Source organism: Leuciscus leuciscus (genome assembly GCF_965113295.1).
Source record: "Leuciscus leuciscus genome assembly, chromosome: 6".
In the NCBI taxonomy this organism is placed as follows: Eukaryota; Metazoa; Chordata; class Actinopteri; order Cypriniformes; family Leuciscidae; genus Leuciscus; species Leuciscus leuciscus.
Window position 1 is genome coordinate 36,446,170 of NC_138730.1, and position 20,697 is coordinate 36,466,866.

The 20,697-nt window shown below is 37.8% G+C and overlaps 3 protein-coding genes across 7 annotated transcripts; 1 reads left to right on the forward strand and 2 right to left on the reverse strand.

Annotated features, from left to right (window-relative positions):
- The first annotated feature begins 484 nt into the window (after positions 1 to 484).
- vcpip1 (valosin containing protein (p97)/p47 complex interacting protein 1) lies at positions 485 to 7,551 on the forward strand. Of its 3 annotated transcripts, XM_082173475.1 has the most exons (4): positions 485 to 3,236; positions 3,524 to 3,613; positions 4,792 to 5,464; positions 6,982 to 7,551. In XM_082173475.1, the coding sequence occupies exons 1-3, from the start codon at positions 635 to 637 to the stop codon at positions 5,439 to 5,441; spliced, it is 3,342 nt and encodes a 1,113-aa protein (XP_082029601.1). In that variant the 5' UTR covers positions 485 to 634; the 3' UTR covers positions 5,442 to 5,464; positions 6,982 to 7,551. The 3 variants fall into 3 exon arrangements, with proteins under 3 accessions (XP_082029601.1, XP_082029600.1, XP_082029602.1); XM_082173474.1 differs by having other exon boundaries at positions 4,792 to 7,551; XM_082173476.1 differs by having other exon boundaries at positions 3,524 to 3,610; positions 4,792 to 7,551.
- Positions 7,552 to 9,352: 1,801 nt separating this feature from the next.
- LOC309501543 (uncharacterized protein) lies at positions 9,353 to 13,950 on the reverse strand. 2 transcript variants are annotated; one of them, XM_082173722.1, is made up of 5 exons: positions 12,621 to 13,950; positions 12,496 to 12,536; positions 12,237 to 12,395; positions 10,415 to 10,500; positions 9,353 to 10,339 (listed from the first exon to the last, which is right to left on the reverse strand). In XM_082173722.1, the coding sequence occupies exons 1-5, from the start codon at positions 12,685 to 12,687 to the stop codon at positions 10,189 to 10,191; spliced, it is 504 nt and encodes a 167-aa protein (XP_082029848.1). In that variant the 5' UTR covers positions 12,688 to 13,950; the 3' UTR covers positions 9,353 to 10,188. The 2 variants fall into 2 exon arrangements, with proteins under 2 accessions (XP_082029848.1, XP_082029849.1); XM_082173723.1 differs by lacking the exon at positions 12,496 to 12,536.
- Positions 13,951 to 14,070: 120 nt separating this feature from the next.
- On the reverse strand, positions 14,071 to 20,640 carry adhfe1 (alcohol dehydrogenase iron containing 1). Of its 2 annotated transcripts, none has more exons than XM_082173598.1 (14): positions 20,517 to 20,640; positions 20,039 to 20,088; positions 19,917 to 19,960; positions 19,546 to 19,599; positions 19,172 to 19,326; positions 18,850 to 19,046; positions 18,537 to 18,614; positions 18,247 to 18,352; positions 17,546 to 17,698; positions 17,314 to 17,412; positions 16,927 to 17,005; positions 16,231 to 16,327; positions 15,776 to 15,933; positions 14,071 to 14,722 (listed from the first exon to the last, which is right to left on the reverse strand). In XM_082173598.1, the coding sequence occupies exons 1-14, from the start codon at positions 20,567 to 20,569 to the stop codon at positions 14,639 to 14,641; spliced, it is 1,407 nt and encodes a 468-aa protein (XP_082029724.1). In that variant the 5' UTR covers positions 20,570 to 20,640; the 3' UTR covers positions 14,071 to 14,638. The 2 variants fall into 2 exon arrangements, with proteins under 2 accessions (XP_082029724.1, XP_082029723.1); XM_082173597.1 differs by having other exon boundaries at positions 19,917 to 19,969.
- Between the last annotated feature and the right edge of the window lie 57 nt (positions 20,641 to 20,697).

Below are 20,697 nucleotides of genomic sequence, written 5' to 3' on the forward strand. Positions count from 1 at the left end.
ATCATAATAAATTATTATTATTTGACATGGCCTATATATCTCAACATTATTTTTTATTCTTCTGCCAGTGAACTTTAAACATTCGTCTGTTACAGAGAAAGAGAAATAAACAATCTATGTTTATTACATTAATCCTGTTATTTCTAAAACAACTGCAGTTTATTCTCACGCCCATATAAAGACTGCTGAACTCAATAAACACAACACAACCTTTGGCCTTCTTTGTATTGTGGATATTGTAGTTTTGTTAAAGTCAATTTTATAATATCTTCGTCGTATCCGTCTATGGTCGTATATCGTATGCAACGTCCCAGCCAGTAGTAAATAAATAGGGCACTTAATAAATAAAAGACAACTCAATCATTTTTTTATAATATTAGAATGCCTTTTACTTATTATTTTTTTAAATAATGTCGTTGCAAGACCTCTAGACCTGTGACGATTGTGAACAACAATTCCCAGCATGCTTTGTGCTCCCCACAGGGTCACGCTGTGTTACAGATCTGCTTCCGTGTTGTGTTTGTTACTGGAAAACAGAAACTGCGTGAGGTGACATAATTTTCTATTGCCCGTCACTGATCAGACAGCGATGCTTTTGTAAACCGCTGCGTCAGAAGAGATATCAGATTGGACTATGTCGTTGATTCCGGGCTCAAAGCAGAAGGACAGGCGCATTTTATGCGGGATGTGCCCGGACCCGCAGTGCCAGGCGAAGCTCTTCTTCCCCGCACACACCTCCATGAGCATCGAGTGCACTGAGTGCGGCCAGAGACACGAGCAGAAGAATCTTGCGAATGTGGAGGAAGTGACTGACCCAGATGTAGTGCTTCATAATTTACTGAGAAATGCTTTGCTGGGTGTGCCAGGCCCTCCCAAAAAGGGCTCAGAGCTGGTGAAAGTGATGGGACTGTCCAACTATCACTGCAAGCTGCTGTCACCCATCCTCACTCGCTATGGCATGGATAAACAGACGGGCACTGCCAAACTCTTGAAGGAAATGAACCAGGGAGACATCTTTGACTGCTCACTTCTTGGGGACCGTGCCTTTCTCATCGAGCAAGAGCATGTGTCCACTGTTGGGTATGGACGGGATCGGTCAGGGAGCCTGATCTACCTGCATGACACTTTGGAGGAGATCAAGAAAGCAAACTTGAATAGAGAGTGTCTTATTCCCGTGCATGTGGATGGAGACGGACACTGCCTGGTTCACGCCGTTTCCAGGGCGTTAGTTGGACGTGAGCTGTTCTGGCATGCCCTTCGAGAGAACCTAAAACTCAATTTCAGTCAGTACCTTGTTCGCTACAAAGCTCTTTTCCAGGACTTTATAGATGCAGCAGAATGGGAAGACATCATTAACGAGTGTGACCCGTTGTTTATCCCTCCAGAAGGCGTTCCTTTGGGGCTGCGGAACATCCACATATTCGGCCTGGCAAATGTACTGCACAGACCCATAATCCTATTGGACTCACTGAGCGGCATGCGCAGCTCGGGCGATTACTCCGCCACCTTCTTGCCGGGCTTGGTTCCAGAGGAGCATTGCCGAGGAAAAGATGGCACTCTAAACAAACCCATCTGCATCGCCTGGAGCAGCTCTGGGAGAAATCACTATCTGCCCCTAGTGGGCATCAAGGGCGTAGCTTTGCCCCGTTTACCTGCTGCGCTGCTCCCGAAAGCTTGGGGTGTTCCTCAAGAGCTGATTCGCAAATACGTGAGCTTGGACTCCAGTGGAAGCTGTGTGATCGGGGGAGACCGGAGCCTGCAGGATAAGTATCTGCTGCGGCTCGTAGGCGCAATGGAGGACGTCTTCATGGACAAGCACGGTATCCACCCCGCTCTTGTCGCCGACGTCAACCAGTACATATATCGACGCACTGGAGTGATCGGCGTGCAGCCGGAGGAGGTCACAGAAGCGGCGAAGAAATCCGTTCAGGAGGGCCGTCTCCACCGCTGCCTTGTCTGCAATGCCCTTTCTGAACTCCACGTGCCAGCGGAGTGGCTCATCCCGGGAGGGAAACTCTACAACTTGGCCAAGTCGACTCACGGGACGCTGCGAGCGGACAAGAACTACAGCTTTCCTTTGAATAGTTTGGTCTGTTCCTATAACCCAGAAAAAGATGTGCTCGTGCCTGACTACAAACTCAGTTCGCTCGCGGCCTGCACCTGGTGTCACGGGACCTCGGTGCGACGCGTTCGTGGCGACGGCTCTGTAGTCTATTTGGACGGAGACCGAACCAACACTCGCTCGCAGGGTGGGAAGTGCGGCTGTGGGTTCAAGCACTTCTGGGAGGGGAAGGAGTATGAAAATCTTCCCGAAGCCTTCCCCATCACTCTGGAGTGGGCCGGCCGTGTGGTGCGAGAGACCGTTTACTGGTTCCAGTACGAAACGGATCAGACGCTCAACAGCAACGTTTACGACGTGACAATGCGACTCGTCACGAAGCACTTCCCCGGTGAGTTTGGCAGCGAGATCCTAGTCCAAAAAGTTGTGAACACCATTTTGCATCACACCGCCAAGCGGAGCCAAGACGAATACAATCCGGTTGCCATCGAAGGTGCTCACGCGCAGGACGGGGAACACGGGAGTGAATCGGCCTCACGTCCTCCAACCAAAATCATCCTGACGGGACAGAAGGGCAAAACCCTGCATAAAGAGGAGCTGGTGATGAGCAAAACTGAGAGGGTCTTGCAGCACAGCATCAGCGAGCAGGCGGCCCTCTCCCAGCGCCGCAGCACTGACCGCGTGCGCCAGCAGGATCCTCGCCCGTCATCTCCTTCATCTTCATCATCCTCTGCTCCTCCCACGCCCACCAAAGTGCCACCCACCACCGGAGAGAAGAAGATACGTGTAACAACCAGCGATGGCCGGCAAGCCATGCTCACGCTGCAACCGCACACCACCTACAGTGATCTCCAGAACTCCATCATCCAGGTCTTCAACTTGTCGTCCGGACAGTTGTGCATCCGACACGGCTTCCCCCCTAGAGAGCTGCCCCCGCCCCGTCCTGAGGACCAGAACCAGCCAGTGGCACTCCAGCATGGCGACCGCATCTCTGTGGAAGCGCTGAAAGAGAGCTCACCCGATACTCACGTGACTCAGACCCAGACCCAGACCCACACTCACGCACCACAAACTCAAACTCACTCTGACACACACCTCAGTCGCACCAGTAGCAGGGAACTTCAGGACAACATTGACCTTGAGATGTCATCACTCTGTCTCCTGGCAGCACTCATGGGTAAGAAACACCCTTCTGTAAGTGATATGCTTTATGAAATTACAGTAAGACTGACTGTCTCATACTAGAATCAGCGTCTACATAGGCTCTTTTATGTACTTAAGTATGTGTGCTCTTTTTGTCTCTTTGACTCTGGATTTTATGAGACAAACTTATCGCTGTAATATCAGAATTCTTCTTCTGTAATTTGAGATTCTGCTCTCTTTCATCAGTTCTGCCTAAACCTTGTATGTGAGACCTGAATCTGTTGATTTGATGTCTTGTCTCTTTCTTTCTGTTTCTTTCAGGTGAAGATGTCTGGTCTTATGCTAAGAAACTGCCTCACCTGTTCCAGCAAGGAGGAGTCTTCTACAATATTGTGAAGAAAGACATGGGTAGTCTGTTATTTTTCCTCTTTCTCACACACAGTTTCAATTCAGTTTATAAAATTCCAAATTGTGCTTTATTGGCATGAGACAGAATATTACAAGTATTTGCAAAAGCAATATTGTCAATAGGATGGGATTTGAGAAATGGTTCTTATTAAAACTGGTTCTATTTTTATGTGGAACTTGACCCTCTGTTTACTCAGATTCTTGTTTTTCTGCCTCTGGCTGAGAGATGCAATGCAGCCGAATAAAAAATAAATAAAATTTTGATTAAACCATAATTTCTATATATAATAATAATAATAATAATATATACATTAGGACTCTATGGTCAGAGAAAAGTAGTGAAAAGCTAATGCATTTTTCTAATTTAATCAAAAAAAGTATTACAAATTATATTATCAGCAAAACAATTTGAGAACAAAAGTGAAAAGTTTAATTGAGAAATTAAAATAAATGTAAGAATGTCTTAGTATTTGGTCTGTCTCTTTTATATTTACTTTCATGACAGCAGGACTCGAGCTGCATGAAAGCCACAAGTTTGTGTAAAACCTGATAGCCATGTTTTCCCGCATGATTCAAGAATGATCCAAAGTGCATAATGTGCTTCATCAGATTCAAGAACATCTAACCATTTACATGATCATTGTCACAAATTAATTTAATTTGATTAGTGACCTAGAAATAGCTCAGAATCTGAAATATTTCTTAGAAAAAAAACAATAATTATATATATATATATATATATATATATATATATATAATATTATTATTATTATTATTTATTTTTTATTATTATTTTTATTTTGTACAAATGTGTGATAGGCCTACTAAGTCAAAAACATATTTCAATACATTTGATTTTTTTGGGTTGTTGTGTTTTATTATATTGTTCCACAAAAATGTGTATTTTGTGATACATATTGTTATCATATCTAAAGATATGGCAAACATTTGTCAAATTAAACTGACTATACAAAAAAAAAATCTTTAATTATTTGTAATTGTGTAAATAAATAACATTTGTGCAAAAAATGCAATATAATATTCATAGCATAAGAAAAGCGAGTATCAATGAAGCAATCATGTAGCAAAAGTAGCTATCAATTTAGAAGGTGTGTAATATCATAATGTATGTTTTTATTTTTTTTTATGAATATACTAATATTCTCAATTTCTGTGTTAAGGTCTGTTGGATGGGAAGCACTGCACCCTGCCCCACTTGTCGGGTAAGACGTTTGTGTTCAATTCATCAGAGGAGCGTTTGGAGCTGTGTGTGGACACAGCCGGTCATTTTCCAGTGGGCCCTGACGTGGAGGAGCTCGTCCAGGAGGCCCTTTCCCAACTCCGCTCAGACGCAGCCTCCCGTAGCCACGAGGGAAGCCCCGCCCACAGCCTGCGATTGGGCGCCGGTGGTGCGGTGCGCAAGAAAGAGCAGAACGTCACTGCCTTCCAGGGCAAAGGTCACTCCTTGGGTTCCGCCCCTCCTGAACACCCACCAATCAGGCGGCAACACAGCAGTGGTGTGGATCTCAGCAGCAGCGTTCGCGATGAAGGGTTAACGTTGTCAGGGGAGGATTTGGTGCGCGTGGCCCCGGGCATGCTCACTTTACGTGAGGGCCGCGGCATGGGGCTGGAGCCCGCCGTGATCGAGGCCCAGCGGCAGCGCCTGCAGGAGATGGTCTCAAACATACAGGCGTCCATGGACAAACACTTGCGCCAGCATGCAACAGATAGGCATGATGGGGAGGAAGAAGAGACTCCTGACAAACAGGAGGAGATGGAGAGTCATGGGGCGGAGCCTCCCAGCACCTTTGAGCCCATGGACCAATCCTGATGCTTCATTACCCTTACTGCAGAGTGAGCTTCCTGGCATAACACACATACACACACACACACTGTGATCCGACTAATATAAGGGTGCAGCCGATTTACTAACGTAAGTGTCTTTTTAGTGCAAAACGCATTCCTTATATTCTCAAAGTCTTAAGATGTGAAATTTGAAGTGATTATTTAGGGTAGTGAGTGTTGGCTTTCATCCACTTAAAATATATACATGGTGCACACACTAATTTATTGCAAGAGATAGTTCAACTAAAAGTGAAAATTCTGTTATTCCTTTACTCATCCTCATGTCGTTCCAAACCTGTACAACTTTCTTTCTTCTGTGGAACACAAAAGAAGATATTTTGAACCGTTTTTGTCCATATAATGAACATTGGACCCTATTGGCTTTCTTAGTATGAAAAAATAAATAAAAAATTCACAGAAGAAAGTATGTCTGAATGGCATGAGGGTGAGTAAATTATGACAGAATTTTCATTTTTGAGTGAATTATCCCTTTAAGATCACCCTTGCGCTTTGCTTGGATGCAGATGCATAGTACTTATATAATCAAAGTGCACTTTGACCCTCATTGCTGGATTCACGGCTCTCTTATCAACATAATTACAACCTAATTCTTCACAATCAAATTTGAAACTTGTCTCACTGAGTCTAAACTTCAGCCCTGTGTGCACTTAGTAGTGGCCGGTGGAACAAACCAGGTGTCAGCTCAGTGATGTAGTCATCTTTTGCACATTTCTACCCTGTATTACCCACAATGCATTGCTGTCTATCCAAAGAACACTACATGGGTAAAAGCCTGGAAAAGAGTTCTAGCAGCATTTCACATTCGCTTAAACGTCCCACTACAAACTTAGAGCTCAGAAACCTCTCTCAGCAGGGCAGCATGGAGTATCCGTAGATCTGAGAGAAAGTTTCTGTTCTGAAATCTCCCGATTGGCCTTTGAACTCATGACAATGTTGCTTTTAATGCGGCCCAGAGTCGTTCAGGCTTATTATTTGGTTTTGTTGTGCCCTTTTGCATGTCCTTTCTTCTTTGAACACTGTTCAGTACAAGACAATTCCAACAGGTTTACTTAGTATCGGAATGTAACGTAGATTTCGGCTAAATCCAAATGGAAAGTATCAGAGTTGGTGATACTTTCAGGATATTCTGATTTCAGCGCTATGGTAATATTGTTAGCTGTGTTAGGCCATAATAAAATGCTGAAGTATAGGGCAATGTGTGTCAAGGACGGTTTGAGTTCAGAAAAAAATTAGAAACAGATTTTTCTTGTCACCTTGGCAACTGATTCATATGAAACCAAAAACAAATTACAGTAAAACTGATTACTAGAGAGCTCTCTTGATTTTTGTGCTTCGGTCACTGGGTAGAACATAAAAACAGATGGAAAATCTTAGAGATTGTTGAACTCCGTTTATATCTATTGAAACTTTGCTGAGCTGTTGCATTTAACACGATGTTGCCAAAAAAACAAACAGGTGATCAAACCTGTTATTAACAGCCTTAACGAGTCTTCTACCCTCCCCAGCTCCGATCTGCAGTGTTTGTGCGTGACACTTCTCCCAATGGTGCCGTATGACAGAGGATCCGAGAAGGATAAACTGGAGTATTGGAACGAGGCCTGACTTTGGTCAAAGGCCAAGTGAAGCATGATGTTGTTAGAGGCCCTGATGAGCTTTTGCTTTTTAAAAGATATTTTTTTTTTTTTTTTTTTTTAAGTCGGCAGCATTTATACCAGAGCACTTTTCTGTGTGGGCGTGTTTATTAGCTCTTGAAAATAATTGATATTGTTGGTGTAAAGAAGAGCAGCACAAAGAGATGTTTTACTGCTTCACGTAACAGACTCGAGCGCAGGTTGTTTCTCTGTGACTGCTGCCCTCCTGATATATTGTATTCCAGTGTACAATAGTGGTATATATTGTATTATACTTTCATCTGTACAGATATTGAATCTGTTTTGTTTTTTTCCTTCTGGATTGTTTCTCCTCTGTTTTTCAATAAAACAGTTGGATGTTTCTACACAGCTGAGGAATCTGCTGTTTGCATGCTTGATTACTTTTCAGCTTAACAATAAAGTTATTCCATCTGTATGAAACGATGTGATCACTGTTTCTGAATCACTTTCTCACACAAAGCTAGTGGTGTTTTCAGTTATCACTAATAGGTCACAAATGCAGAGGTGGACAGTAACTAAGTACATTTACTTGAGTACTGTACTTGAGTATACTTTTTGAGTATCTGTTCTTTACTTGAGTATTATTTTTTTCTGGAAACTTTTTACTTTAACTTCACTACATTTGAAAGACAAATATTGTACTTTTTTATTCCACTACATGTCTATCAAGGTCTTGAGTAGAGAGTGGTAACATCAGTCAGGGGATTATTTTGGTTGCAGGGGTTGCATTTTGATTGGAAATGAAAGTCGGTTTGACGCAAGAACCCGACGTCAGATTGACGTCAACATCCGATGTCGGACGGACGTTGGATTTTGTTTGGAAATGGTCAGATTGACGTCAGAACCCGACTGATGTTGGTTTCTGACATCAACCCAATTTTCATTTTCAACCACAATACAACGTCTGTCCAACGATGGACATTAACATCAATCTGATGTTGGATTCTGACATCAACCTGATTTTCATTTTCAACATTGGGTTTGGTCTTCTAAATGCAAATTTTGTCATTGTTTTGGAGCACACTAGCTTATAGATAACAGTAAGGCTAACATATTCATATTAAAAGCCAAAAAACTTTAAATAGGTCAATATTTGAGGGAACTTTCGTCACTATTTGACCGAAACCCTTGTGGACGTTATTGAATATGAGCAGGCATAGATTCAGAGGCATAAGGTACTGTAAGTATTACATACAACAATACAACAATAATAAAACAATGCATTGACATTTACTTTTGATACTTAAGTGCTTTTAAAAACACAGTACTTCTGTACTTTACAAAAGTCTTTGCAACTTTTACTTGTAATGGAGTAATATTTGACCAGTAGTATATGTACTTTCACTCAAGTAAGGAAGTTGTGTACTTTGTCCACCTCTGCCACACATCTATTTTAATTAGTAGTAACACTAAACTATTAGGTTTCTGTATGTTAACCCTGAATTTTACTGTATACTAACATAAAATAACAATGAACAATACTTTTCTTCTTGGTTTATTTTAAATTCTACACTGCTGTTCAAATTATATTATTACAAATTAAAATATAGTTTAAAATGTCATTTATTTATTGCTGAATTTTCAGCATCACTCTTCAGTGTCACATGATCCTTCAGAAATCATTCTAGTATGCTGCTCAAGAAACATTTCATTTTATCAATGCAGAAAACAGTTAACATTTTTGTGGAAACTGATAATTTTTTTCATTTCAGGATTCGGTGATGAACAGAAAGTTCAAAAGAACAGCATTTATTTGACATTATAATTATTATTTTTTTTTTTTACATGTTTTTACTGCCAGTTATGATTATTTAATGAATCCTGCTTGCTGGATAAAAGTATTAATTTCTTACTGATCCCAAACGTTTGAAGTTGAACAGTAATGTATACTAATCCATTTTTAAGGTTGTAAAAATTAACATTAATGTACTGTGAACAAAATTAAACAATAGTACATTTAGTCAAATTAACCTAGATTTATAAATGCTGTAAAAAATTGTTGTTTGCTCATACCTAATGCATTCACAAATTGAGCCTAAGTGTAACGCATTACCTAATTAGTGTTGATATACTTTTGTACTCGTTATGTCTGAAGTGATAATGATTATAGTCAGACTGCGACTTACAAAATGACTTTTCATTTCAGGAAATTTTGCAGCATTTAGAGCTGTGTGCTAACGTCCTACACACACAAACAAACGCTAAATATCCCATAAGAATTCAACAATAATCATACCAGGGTCAAATAAAACTGTAGTGACAGTTTCATAACTTTTAGTTGTTCCTCAACTAAGATGTCATTGCAGGGAAATCAGTAATGCTCCAGTGGTTATAAGATGATTATTTTATTCCAAGTGAATTAAAGCAAAGGGCAGCAATCCATTATTACAAACAACAAAACTTAAACTTCCAGTTCCACATATCAATTTGAGGGGTTTTTTTTGTATTATCCATATGAAGAACACAATCAGTCAGTGTGTTGACCCCTACCCACATTAAATTGAATGACTCGTACAAAAAAAGTGTTTAAATGAAAATCGAAATGTTGTTCATTCGCCCTATAATACCTCTGTCGCAAGTAGCCTACATCTGCAGTAGCATTTTAATATACTGTATATATACATACATACATACAGACACATTTCACATTTAAACACTGTAACTATCTAAATCATTGTAGTCTGTGCATTATTAGACAAACCAAATACATATATTCAAACAAATATATTCTTAGGCGAAGGGTGTGATTTTTCCATTAAAACTGCAGTGTAATGACATTCAAATGTCTTTTTAATCAAAACCACAATATTTACATATAGTATTTATTTACATGTGGGGCAGTAACCTAGTAAAGACTCCTGATACCAGAAGCAGATTCAATTCCACAACTTGGCAAGTTACTGAGGCCCCAACCCCTAACCAGGACACCGAACTTCCGTTTTTTCTCCTCCACAAAGAAGGAGCTGCGTACGGACTGAACTTTTAGTGTCATGCTGTCCTAGTTTCTGCTGCTCTGTGACCCATTTAAAAGGGAAATGTGGAGCTCTGAGGGTGGATGCATCAGTCAGGATTAAACGCTGGATTTATGGAGCCGATCGAACGAATTGCATGTCCGTCACTACGTCGACGAGAGAGCAGTCTCTTAAGTAATCGAGGTGAACCCGGCACTCCTGACAGAGACGCCCGCCGCAGCAGTTTCAGAGAGCGCCCTCTAGGGATACAAACACCAATGATCCCACAGTACAACAAAAACAAATCAGAGTTACAAAACATCACAAGCTCTCACCCTGCACAGCCATTATGATTATTAGATGACTCCTGCACGGAGCTCTGCGGCTCCTGAGTCACGATGGGCCTCAGTGGCTCCTGCTTCTGCACACATAAACATACAGTACTGTTCAAACATCTTAGGCACATTAGATGCTTTTATATGACAGCTTAAGTGTGCCAATAGGAAATATCAATTTTAGGTTACTAGTTTGTTTTTAATGTTGCTTCAAGCATCACAGTTCTTTTTTGAAGGCCATCTCAGTTTGCAAAAGTAATTTCTGGAAATAGAAAGCCTTTCTAGAGGAAGCTTTTATAGCAACAATGGGGCCATCTCCCTAATAACCACTTGTTAATGTACAAGTAGTGTACTTCAAATCTTAGAAGTATATATTTTTAAAACTGTACTTGCATATAATATATTAATGAAGTAAAAGGCCACTTAAGTGTACACTTTAATGACTGTTTCTTAACACACTTAAAGGGTTAGTTCACTCGAAAATGAAAACTCTGTCATTAATTACCCATAAGAACATAAGATATTTTTAATAAAATCGTAGAGATTTCTTTCCATCCATAGACAGCTACACAACTACCACTTTGACGCTTCAAAAAGTTCATAAGGAGATCGTAAAACGAATCAATATGAATTGAGTGGTTTAGTCGTTTTATATGATGAACAGATTGAATTTAGGCTTTTATTCACATATAAACATTCATCAACTCACACATCAGTTGTGGTAAACGGAAGCTCAAGCATGTTCACTTGACGAGGAAGAACCAAACTGCTTAATTCTCGTGTTACGCAACACGTTTGAGCTTCTGCATGAGGTTTGTTTTTGTGCGTCAAGCATACAGTTGAGCTTCTGTTTATGTTCATTGATAAATGTTTATATGAGAATAAAAGCCTAAATTCAATCTGTTCATCATATAAAGTGATCGAGTCTCTTCAGAATATTTGGACTAAACCGCTCAATTCATATGGATAGTTTTACAATCTCTTTATGAACTTTTTGATGCGTCAAAGTATCAGTTGCATGGCAGTCAACTGAGGCACAGAAAGCTCTCAGATTTCATCACAAATATCTTCATTTGTGTTCCAAAGATCAACGAAAGTCTTACAGGTTTGGAACAACATGAGGATGAGTAATTAATGACAGAATTTAGATTTTTCGGTGAAATATCCCTTTAAGTACACATTTAAAAAGTGCCCTTTGTGATCATTTCAAAATAAGTTTTACTTTAAAATACATTTTAAATAATTGCATTTTAATATTATTTTGTCGTGCTTTTAAAAAAGCACACTTATGTTGACTAACATAATAAAGCAATGTAGCATTATTCTATATCATATTTAAAAATATATATTTTAAATGTACTGAATTGCAACTTCATCATTAAAAAAGCACAAATATATTGAAATGCATGATATACAAAACTGACATTAAAGTATATTTTAGTTTACCATAAATGCTCGTCAGTACATTCGGCAGTAAACTTTAAGCATATTTCCAAGACAATAAAATAACTATGAAATTACATATAAAGATGTACTTAAGAGGATTAAAAAAGCACTCTAAAATTCAACTAAATGCATTTAATATAAATTAATATAAATTATAATACATTTTCATTTAATTGCAAATAACATGCAATTAAGTGTCCTAAAACACTACATTCAGTTTGAGCTTTTAATCAGTGAACTCTTTTTAAAAAGTACTTCTTTTTCACAAGGAACACCCATGGTTTTGAAATGAAATGCTCAACTAGCACACACAGGTGTACTGAAGGCCATGTAGTGCATAATTTGTGCACTGAATGAGTTTTGTGTGCATGAATACCGGAGTAAAGCAGGCTGTAGGCAGGTATCCCTCCTTTCCGTTCTGAAGTCGGATGTAACACCAGTCAGCGTTCTCTTGATACAGCAGCAACACGACCTCACCAGCACGGACACACACCTCTTCGTCACAGTCTGCACTGTAGTCTGCTGCCACAACCATCTAACACAAAAAAACATCACTTGATTTCACCATCTTAAAAACTGCTGTATCAAATCAGCATGAGAAAACTGAAAAGCAGCTCAGATGAGAAAATGTGTACCATTTCTCCTTCGTGCTTGAATATCACTCTCTTTCGACAAACTGTAAGATTGAATCATTTTGCTGTAATTATAATTGTACATTTAACAGAAATGATAAAAAAGTGAGCATGAAAAGATGACTAACCTTGAGGAGACAGCACAGTTGTGAACACTTCAAACTCTTCATGGCTCTGCGTGTAGATTTGCTGCATGATGAAGTCAGACAACACACAAACTCTGAATGTACCTATACAGTGTAAGAAGAGCTGAGATACTTTATCGATTCATTCAGAATCACTGCTATTGCTAAACCTTCTCCTCTCTTTAAATACTCTCTTAAAGACGCACACACATTAGGAGATCTTGGTTAGGTGCTTTTCTAGGAAGCTTTAGCACTCTTAAATCTATTTAAATCTGTTCCACTTCAGTTGATTAAATGCTGCAAGTCACGGCTTTGATCAGCCAATCACACGCTTCTAAAAGTCAGCTCTCTGCACTTACAGTAACTCACTCAAACCTTTAACACATGACTCCACAGTTCACTTTCTATACCCAGTCATTCAACAAAACAAATAACTTTCAAATGTCATTAGCTTGTAATACAGTATAAGAAATATTTGAACATGTATTCTAATTTCATTATCTTTCAAGCAATATTCTGTACACTGCATTAAATACAGTTTTTTGGGATTTGTTTTTAGCTCAGTTTCAAATAAAATCACTTGCGTGGAGATCAGTGGCATAATATTAGTGAAATACTGAGTTCTAGGCCCATATTCATCAGCTGGGCTATTTCTGACCATTTTGGATCCCCAAAGGAGATCTGAGATGACTGGGAAAATGTGTCCCGATCAACCGGAATTCACCCTATATATAGAGCGTTGTTAGATAGCAAATACATTTTCACAGGTTTCGAGTGCACAGTATCCAAATCTAAATTTCCCAGTTTACTTAGAGACTTCAAGTTGCAATTCCTCACTAAGTAATTCATTGCTGTAATCTAATAACTTTTTCTTTGAAATGGTGACTGATGCAGTCGAAAATGATGTAGGTTTTCTGGACAACTGTTTTTTAAAATGTTTAAAATGTTTTTCAACACTTGTGGCATTTCACTGTTGCCACCATACATTTTTTTTAATAGGCCTATACAATCTTAATATACACAAAATATTTGGATATCTGATCACCGACTTTCTAATAACATTTTAAAAACTATTTATTTTTTATGCTAATATTCAGCTGCTTAAATGGTGAATTTAATCACGTGGTGAATTTTGACTAAAAAGTAGTTATGTTAACACACTGTAAACACTTTTTTTTTTTTTTACATAAAAAAGTGTTGTTCTATCTTAAAAAATTTTTATTCAGTCAACTCAAATATCCAAGTTTCACAATTTTCACATTTCAAGTTGACTAAACTTAACATTTTAAGGCAGCACGAATACTTCCTTTTTTAAGTTAAAACCTTTTTATTAATTTTTTTTTTTTTTCAGTGCATGGTAATGGGGTGTTGAGGCCATTTGAGGCGTTAACTGGTGCCCCCTGGGCAACTGCCTAGTTTGCATATATGCCAAGAAACAGCCCTGATCATCAAAAAGTATTATTGCATTTTATTGCATGCATTGATATTTCAGAATTTCATTTTCAGAATTTCTGTGAATTCTTTCAGATTTGCTGCATGGCCATTCAGAAAAACAAAAACAAACAAAAAACAACTCAACCAAAAAAACAAATGCAATTGAAAGTCTAATCCTGATTCTTAGATTAGACATTTAAATCCAACCAGCCTAAATCACTCTGAATAACAAATCAGCCTTAAGAGTTAATGAATGGAGAGTCTCAGTACTGTGTGTGTATACAGGGTGGTTTAAATATGATTACTATCATGATTATGTTTAAATAAGTTGACAACATATGAAACACAAGAGTATGTGTCATTTTTAGATTGGTGTACAGCATATAGTATCTGATTGTGAGTCCTGTAATTCAAAACTTTAAATCCTTCTTGCTCAAGACAGTGACATTTCTGTGAAAGGATTAAAGTTCAAAGTGAGGTCAATTTGTTCAGATCAGTGTCTCTGCTTACATAATGAAATCAGCACAGCTAATCTGAGGCTGTGCTTCTGCGAACACCATCAACGTGTTAAAATGTCCTTCATGAGCTCAGTAGAGCTTCATGGATGCAGCAAACAGACCGGTCAGATCTTCTTCAGTGTGAGCTCGAGGAGACAGTTTAGTTACCCGCTCCTGTGAAAAATACACAAAAAACAAACTCAGTAAATTACTCATGAGATAGTTTTAACACATCAAATAATATAATTATTTTATTTACTTAATTATGAAAATAACTAGCATAATGTTATATGCCTTGGAGTGTGGCATTTTAAGCCAGGGCTATACAACATGAATAAAGTACCATTTAATGTATTTAAAATACTTTATGATGATGCTAAAATTGCAAGGCCATTAAAATAGGCATTAATGATGCAGTTGTACATTGCATCATCTTCATAATGTGGGAGGGACAATTGGTGGACTTCCTGTTGATCTCATATTAATGTTTTATACTGTATATGAAGACTTCAGATGCAAAAGCCTATAAGTCCATCTAACGTTTTTCTTTAATATTAACATTTTTATCAGGCTCCTATGTATAGGTTTCTACCCAAGTACCAGCATTTCTGAATAAACTGAGGCTGGGATTTAGTGAGTCTAAAATTAAAGTATTTGATGAACGTATACTATGTGCAGAGAGCATTCACTCAATATTATTATCTCATTTTTGACAGAGGTGGCTTTTAGAGGCTTTTGCATCGGAGATCTATCTATCTATCTATCTATCTATCTATATACAGTATATATATGAAGACCTCCTATATATAATGTATATATGTGTGTGTGCGTGTGTGGGTAACACTATTTTACAGTGTCCTTGTTACACGTTACATGTAGTTACAGTAGTAATAACTATAAATTATGCATAATTACATGCAACAAACCCTAAACCAACTCCTAATCCTAATGAAGTACATGTAGTAGTTAATTATTATTACTCAATACTTAAATGTATAATTACACTGTAACACAGACACCTTAAAATAAAGTGTAACCTAATAATAATAATAATAATAATAATAATAATGAACAGTCGCTTTAGCTGAAGGAGCTCAGCCCTTTAAGATGTCATATTTCTCTCTTATTTTCAGGAATAGATATTTTGAGAGTAGCAGAATTTCAGCTTTAAGCAAAAAAAAATTATCTGTAGCACTTTAGTACAGGGATGTGACATGATTTGTTGACCTGAGGGATGGTGCCCTTCACCAAAGATGGAATGTCTTCTTTAGTGTAGCCAATTGCAGACAAGCCGTCCTCCACTTCTAGGTCATACAGAAACGACCTGAGAGTGTCCGCCAACACGCGGCCAGCATCCTCTTTTTTGATGTTACTCAAATCAGTACCTTATGAAACACATACACAATCTGTAATACAAACCTCCATTCATCATCAATTAAATCTTACAGTGCCCTCAAAAGCAGCATTTTTTATAAAATCATCCACAAATTACAGTGAATTACACATAATCATTGCACCTCACATCCGTTTTACACAATAAACATTTCACTTTCCAATACAGCATCCCAAATGAATACACTTTTGAACTTTTCTGAAAGTTACATTTTAAATCTTCATAAGCTACTGTCAAATTACAGTGTTAATATTTGAACATTTTGAGATTGGCCTTCAATGTGTGATACCTAGTATTTGTGCTGCCTCCAGGTGGCGCTCAGGACACATTTTTCCAGTAAAGGCAAAAACAGCAGGTGAAGTAAGAACTACAGAGAGTCCGTGAGGCTGAAAGAGAAAGGCACAGTTCAACTAAAGCGTGAAAAACACTGGGAATCCGCCATGAACAAAAAACGTACTAGTGTTAGTACTAGAATTAGTACTATTATGCATTACAGAATATATAATTGTGATATTGCATGTATTAGGTTAGAAACACACTATCATTAAAGAGTTTGGAGTCAATACGATTTTGTTTTTTAAGTCTCTTATGCTCACCAAGGCTGCACTTATTTGATCAAAAATACAGTCATATTAAAATATTATTACAAATTAAACGTTTTCCGTTTTAATATATTTTTTAATTCTTATGATGGCAATACTGAATTTTCAGCAGCCATAACTTCAGAAATCATTCTGATTTGGTGCTCAAGAAACATTTATTATTATTACCTTATTGTATTGTATCTTATTTCCTTTTATTTTGGAAACAGTTAGGCTATACATATTTTCAGCATTATTTAGAATAGAAAAATTCAAAAGAATAACATCTATTTGAAATATAAATAGTTTGTAACATTATAAATGTCTTTACTCTCACTTTATCAATGTATTTAAAAGAATCGTACTGACCCCAAACTTTTGAATGTAGAGCAGTTTCTATTTACCACTATAGGATGTTCCACATTGTAGCCTTTAGCCCTGTGAGTTTTAACATTCCCGGCAATGGGATATGACATTCCATGACTTGAACATAGAAAAAGAACAATCAAAAAGGCATTATCAGATAATTTCCACAAATACATATCAATAGAAAAATAGAACTATTGGAAGCACATCATTGTACAGCTGCAAAATCTCTATGCCGTTCCTTAAACTCTCACAGCAATAAATTCAGTCCACCTGTGCTCTCTGTTCTGATATGTGCAAATATGGAAAATTATGGCAGTGCAGCACTAGCAATTCCATTAGCAGTCTTTTAATTGCGTTGTGATTCGATGCTGCCAGAATCAACACTTTTTGATGTTAATTTAATGTTAGTTCTATTTAATTACCATAAATGGACTCCTGCATTGCCAAAGCCAATTCCGGCAAACACACTGGCCAGGTGCATACTGGTGCGAGCCTCCACATCTCCGGCATCACACACCGCCCTACAACACACAAACTTATTCATATCTTAACAATATTACATTTAAATATAATCTTTTTAAAATGTATAAAAATAAAAGATGTACCCAAATGTTCAATAAACCACAAATAATCACATGACCTCACTCAACATACCGTTTCAAGTATTTGGCAACGATCATGAGAGCGTGTCTTGCCCAGACATCACTGATTGGATTGCTGCCCTGGTAAGCAGGGCGATTTATGGGGTTGGGTGGGCAGGGACTTCTCAGGTTATACGGCAATGCAGTGAATGACTCTAATGCATGACTAAAAAGAGAAAGATTTCAACCAAACACAATAAATATCATAATTTAAACATAAGATTTTTTTTAAAGAAACTAATGATTTTATTCAGCAAGGATGCATTAAACTAATCAAGTGACAGTAAAGATCTTTTTAAAGTTAAAAAGATTTAAAAAAAAAAAAAAAATTTAGCACTGTTTCCACAGAAACTGTTTTTTATATTGATAATAATAAATTTTTCTTGAGCACCAAATCAGCTATTAGAATGATTTCTGAAGGATCATGTGACACTGAAGACTGAAGTAATGATGCTGAAAATTCAGCTTTGTCGTCACATGAATAAATTATGTTAATATATAAAAAAGTTATTTCCTTTTATTCAAAATATTAAAAGCACCAAATGGGAATATAATAAAGCAGGATCACACAAAATGAGCACAACCAGAAACTATCAAATCAGTGCTTTTTGTCAGTATACTTACATTTTCTTGCTGTACACTAAAGGAATTTATTTTAAGTGATTGCATGGTTTGAATATGGTAAATAAATAAAGAGTACATGTAAACACACACCAGAGCACGTCAAACCCACTGTTAGCTGCCACTCTGGATGGCATGTGAAGAGTATGTAGGGGATCCACCATCCCTAAAGTAGGCTTTAATACTCGATTTGCAATACCTGAAAAGACACACATTAAAGTGTTAAACTCACACAACAAACAGTACAAAGAACTCAACCTCTATCATTACACCTATTTAACCAATATCTCATCTTAAACCTCAATACTCAACCTTTCAGAATTATGCATCTAGTATACCGAGAACAGAGACGAAATGTTAATGAGTAAAATGTTTCTGCGAACCAGTTTTGGCCTTCATGTCCTCAAAGTCAAAGATCGCCACTCCTGTGGTTTCACTCCCCGTTCCAGCCGTAGTAGGAACTAACACATGCACAGACATACAGACACACAAAATGTAAATAAAAAAACAAAACAATGTAATGTAATGTATCAGCACATCAGTGCTATTTTAAAATAAATAGAAGGTTGGTCTGTGGTCAATGTTTGGTCTCTTCAGCTGTGGTCTGTAGTTATATGCACATGCTAAATGGTCAACATTAACAAGAGAGAGAGACAGAAAGTAACATTAAGTTTGGCTCTGTATATGTCTTTGTACCAGCGATTAATGGCTTCAGTGTGGCTGTGATGGGTTTTCCTTTTCCAATTGGGGCATTGACAAAGTCTAGAAATTCTGCCTCTGGATGAGATGCATAGAGATTGGCTGCTTTACAGGTGTCAATCACAGAGCCCCCGCCCACAGCAACATACACATCAAAATGTCCTTTTTTGGCAAAATCAATCGCTGCTTTAAAGCTGAAAAGAGAAAGAGAAGTTGCTTTCACTCACTTCTGTGTTCTGTTTATAATCAGAAACACGTATAATGTCATCAGCAAAAACTGACAAAAATCAGCACATTTTCTTTCACTTTTTTTTTTAACCTTTTGTCGGTTGGTTCTACTCGCACATCCTCATAGATCTTATATTTGACTCCATGTTTTGTCAATGAGTCCAGCACTGCTGCAACCGGCGGCAGCTGAGACAGGGTTTTATCTGTCATCAGACACACATTACGTGCTCCCATGTTCTGCAAATCCTGATTAAATCAGCCAAAACAGCACAACCAATGACTTACAAATCCAAAACAGAACTGACATGAAGTGAAGAGAGAGAGCAATAAGATGCGCTATAATAAAATCTAATCAGTTCAATGCTTACAAATGGTGTTCATAAAAATACATTAGCAACTTGAGTGTGAGTAAATGATGATACAACTGTAATTTTTTGGTAAAAAAAACCCAAAAAAAACCTTTACCATGCCAATTTCTCTGGTAACTCCTGCTCCAAATCTGATATTTGAACAAGCCATCTGAAACAGAACAACAAAAAAATGACATGAATAACCACAATAACAATAAAAATTATTACGAATTAAATTATATTATTATTATCGTTATTATTATTATAGACCTATGATGTTATGATTTTATTCCTGGATATTCACAGGATCGTAATTATAATCTGACATATCTTCACTTGCCTGACTGACATTCATTAAGAGAAAAGTATTTCACTATAAATAAGTGCAAATTATTTAACACAGTATTTAAAAAAAACTATACGATAAGTGGTAAAACTATATTCCACAATGCATAAATAATAAATGCATGCATGTTGTGCGCTTACTTCAAATGCGTAGTCTGTTTTGCGTTCACATATATGAGCCTCACCTGCAGAAACTACACATATGAAACACTCTCACATATTATAGTTCATTTATTCAGAGAAAAATCTCTGAAATATCTTACCTCGGTTATAAGTGTGGGAGTATGCTTGAGAATGAGCAGGACATCTGCACCTATAAAACATATGACATGCAACAAAAAAAAATACTACTGATAATAGACACTAATCTATATTACTTTATTCTGTGTAAAACAAAAAGGAGGTGCTTGCCAGGACGACACAGTAACCATTCTGACGAAAGAGAAAAAATGCAATAAAAGTAGGCATAAATGGAGACTAATGCTGTCATTCTGCCTAATATCTTCTTATTTTCCAAATAAGAAAAAATTCATGCAGCTCTGTAACAACTTGAGTGTGTCAGACTAAATTATGGGGGGGGGGTGAACTATCACTTTAAGGGTTTGTTTACAACTCCTAGGGCATTGAGTACAGAAAACATGCTTAGCCTATACACAAATAGAAATATGAAAGTGCACAGACTAAAAACACACTTTAATACCTTAACGATGAAATGGAATGTATTGAAATACTGAAACTTACGCCGCGCTCGCGAGCTGGCGCATCAGATGAGCGACTCTCTCAACGCCTGCCATGATTTCTGCTCGTGCCCTCTAGCTAGCGCGCCCGCAAACACGTCCGCCACCTGCTGACAGGTATGCGCTCGAGGCGGAAACATGACTGTGTGTGTTGGCAATTGGTGTCTGAAATAGTTTTTGTGGAT

Excerpts from the sequence above, each read along its gene's own strand:
- vcpip1 (XM_082173474.1), top strand. The coding sequence starts at position 635 with ATGTCGTTGATTCCGGGCTCAAAGCAGAAGGACAGGCGCATTTTATGC. Across the intron at positions 3,237-3,523 it reads TCTCCTGGCAGCACTCATGG|GTGAAGATGTCTGGTCTTAT; the intron begins GTAAGAAACACC and ends TGTTTCTTTCAG. Across the intron at positions 3,614-4,791 it reads TGTGAAGAAAGACATGGGTA|GTCTGTTGGATGGGAAGCAC; the intron begins GTCTGTTATTTT and ends TTCTGTGTTAAG.
- adhfe1 (XM_082173597.1), bottom strand. The coding sequence starts at position 20,569 with ATGGCAGGCGTTGAGAGAGTCGCTCATCTGATGCGCCAGCTCGCGAGC. Across the intron at positions 19,327-19,545 it reads TTACCAGAGAAATTGGCATG|GATTTGCAGAACATGGGAGC; the intron begins GTAAAGGTTTTT and ends TGATTTAATCAG. Across the intron at positions 17,413-17,545 it reads GTTGCCAAATACTTGAAACG|GGCGGTGTGTGATGCCGGAG; the intron begins GTATGTTGAGTG and ends TGTGTGTTGTAG.
- LOC309501543 (XM_082173722.1), bottom strand. The coding sequence starts at position 12,687 with ATGCAGCAAATCTACACGCAGAGCCATGAAGAGTTTGAAGTGTTCACA. Across the intron at positions 12,537-12,620 it reads AACTGTGCTGTCTCCTCAAG|TTTGTCGAAAGAGAGTGATA; the intron begins GTTAGTCATCTT and ends TCAATCTTACAG. Across the intron at positions 12,396-12,495 it reads TCAAGCACGAAGGAGAAATG|ATGGTTGTGGCAGCAGACTA; the intron begins GTACACATTTTC and ends TTTTTGTGTTAG.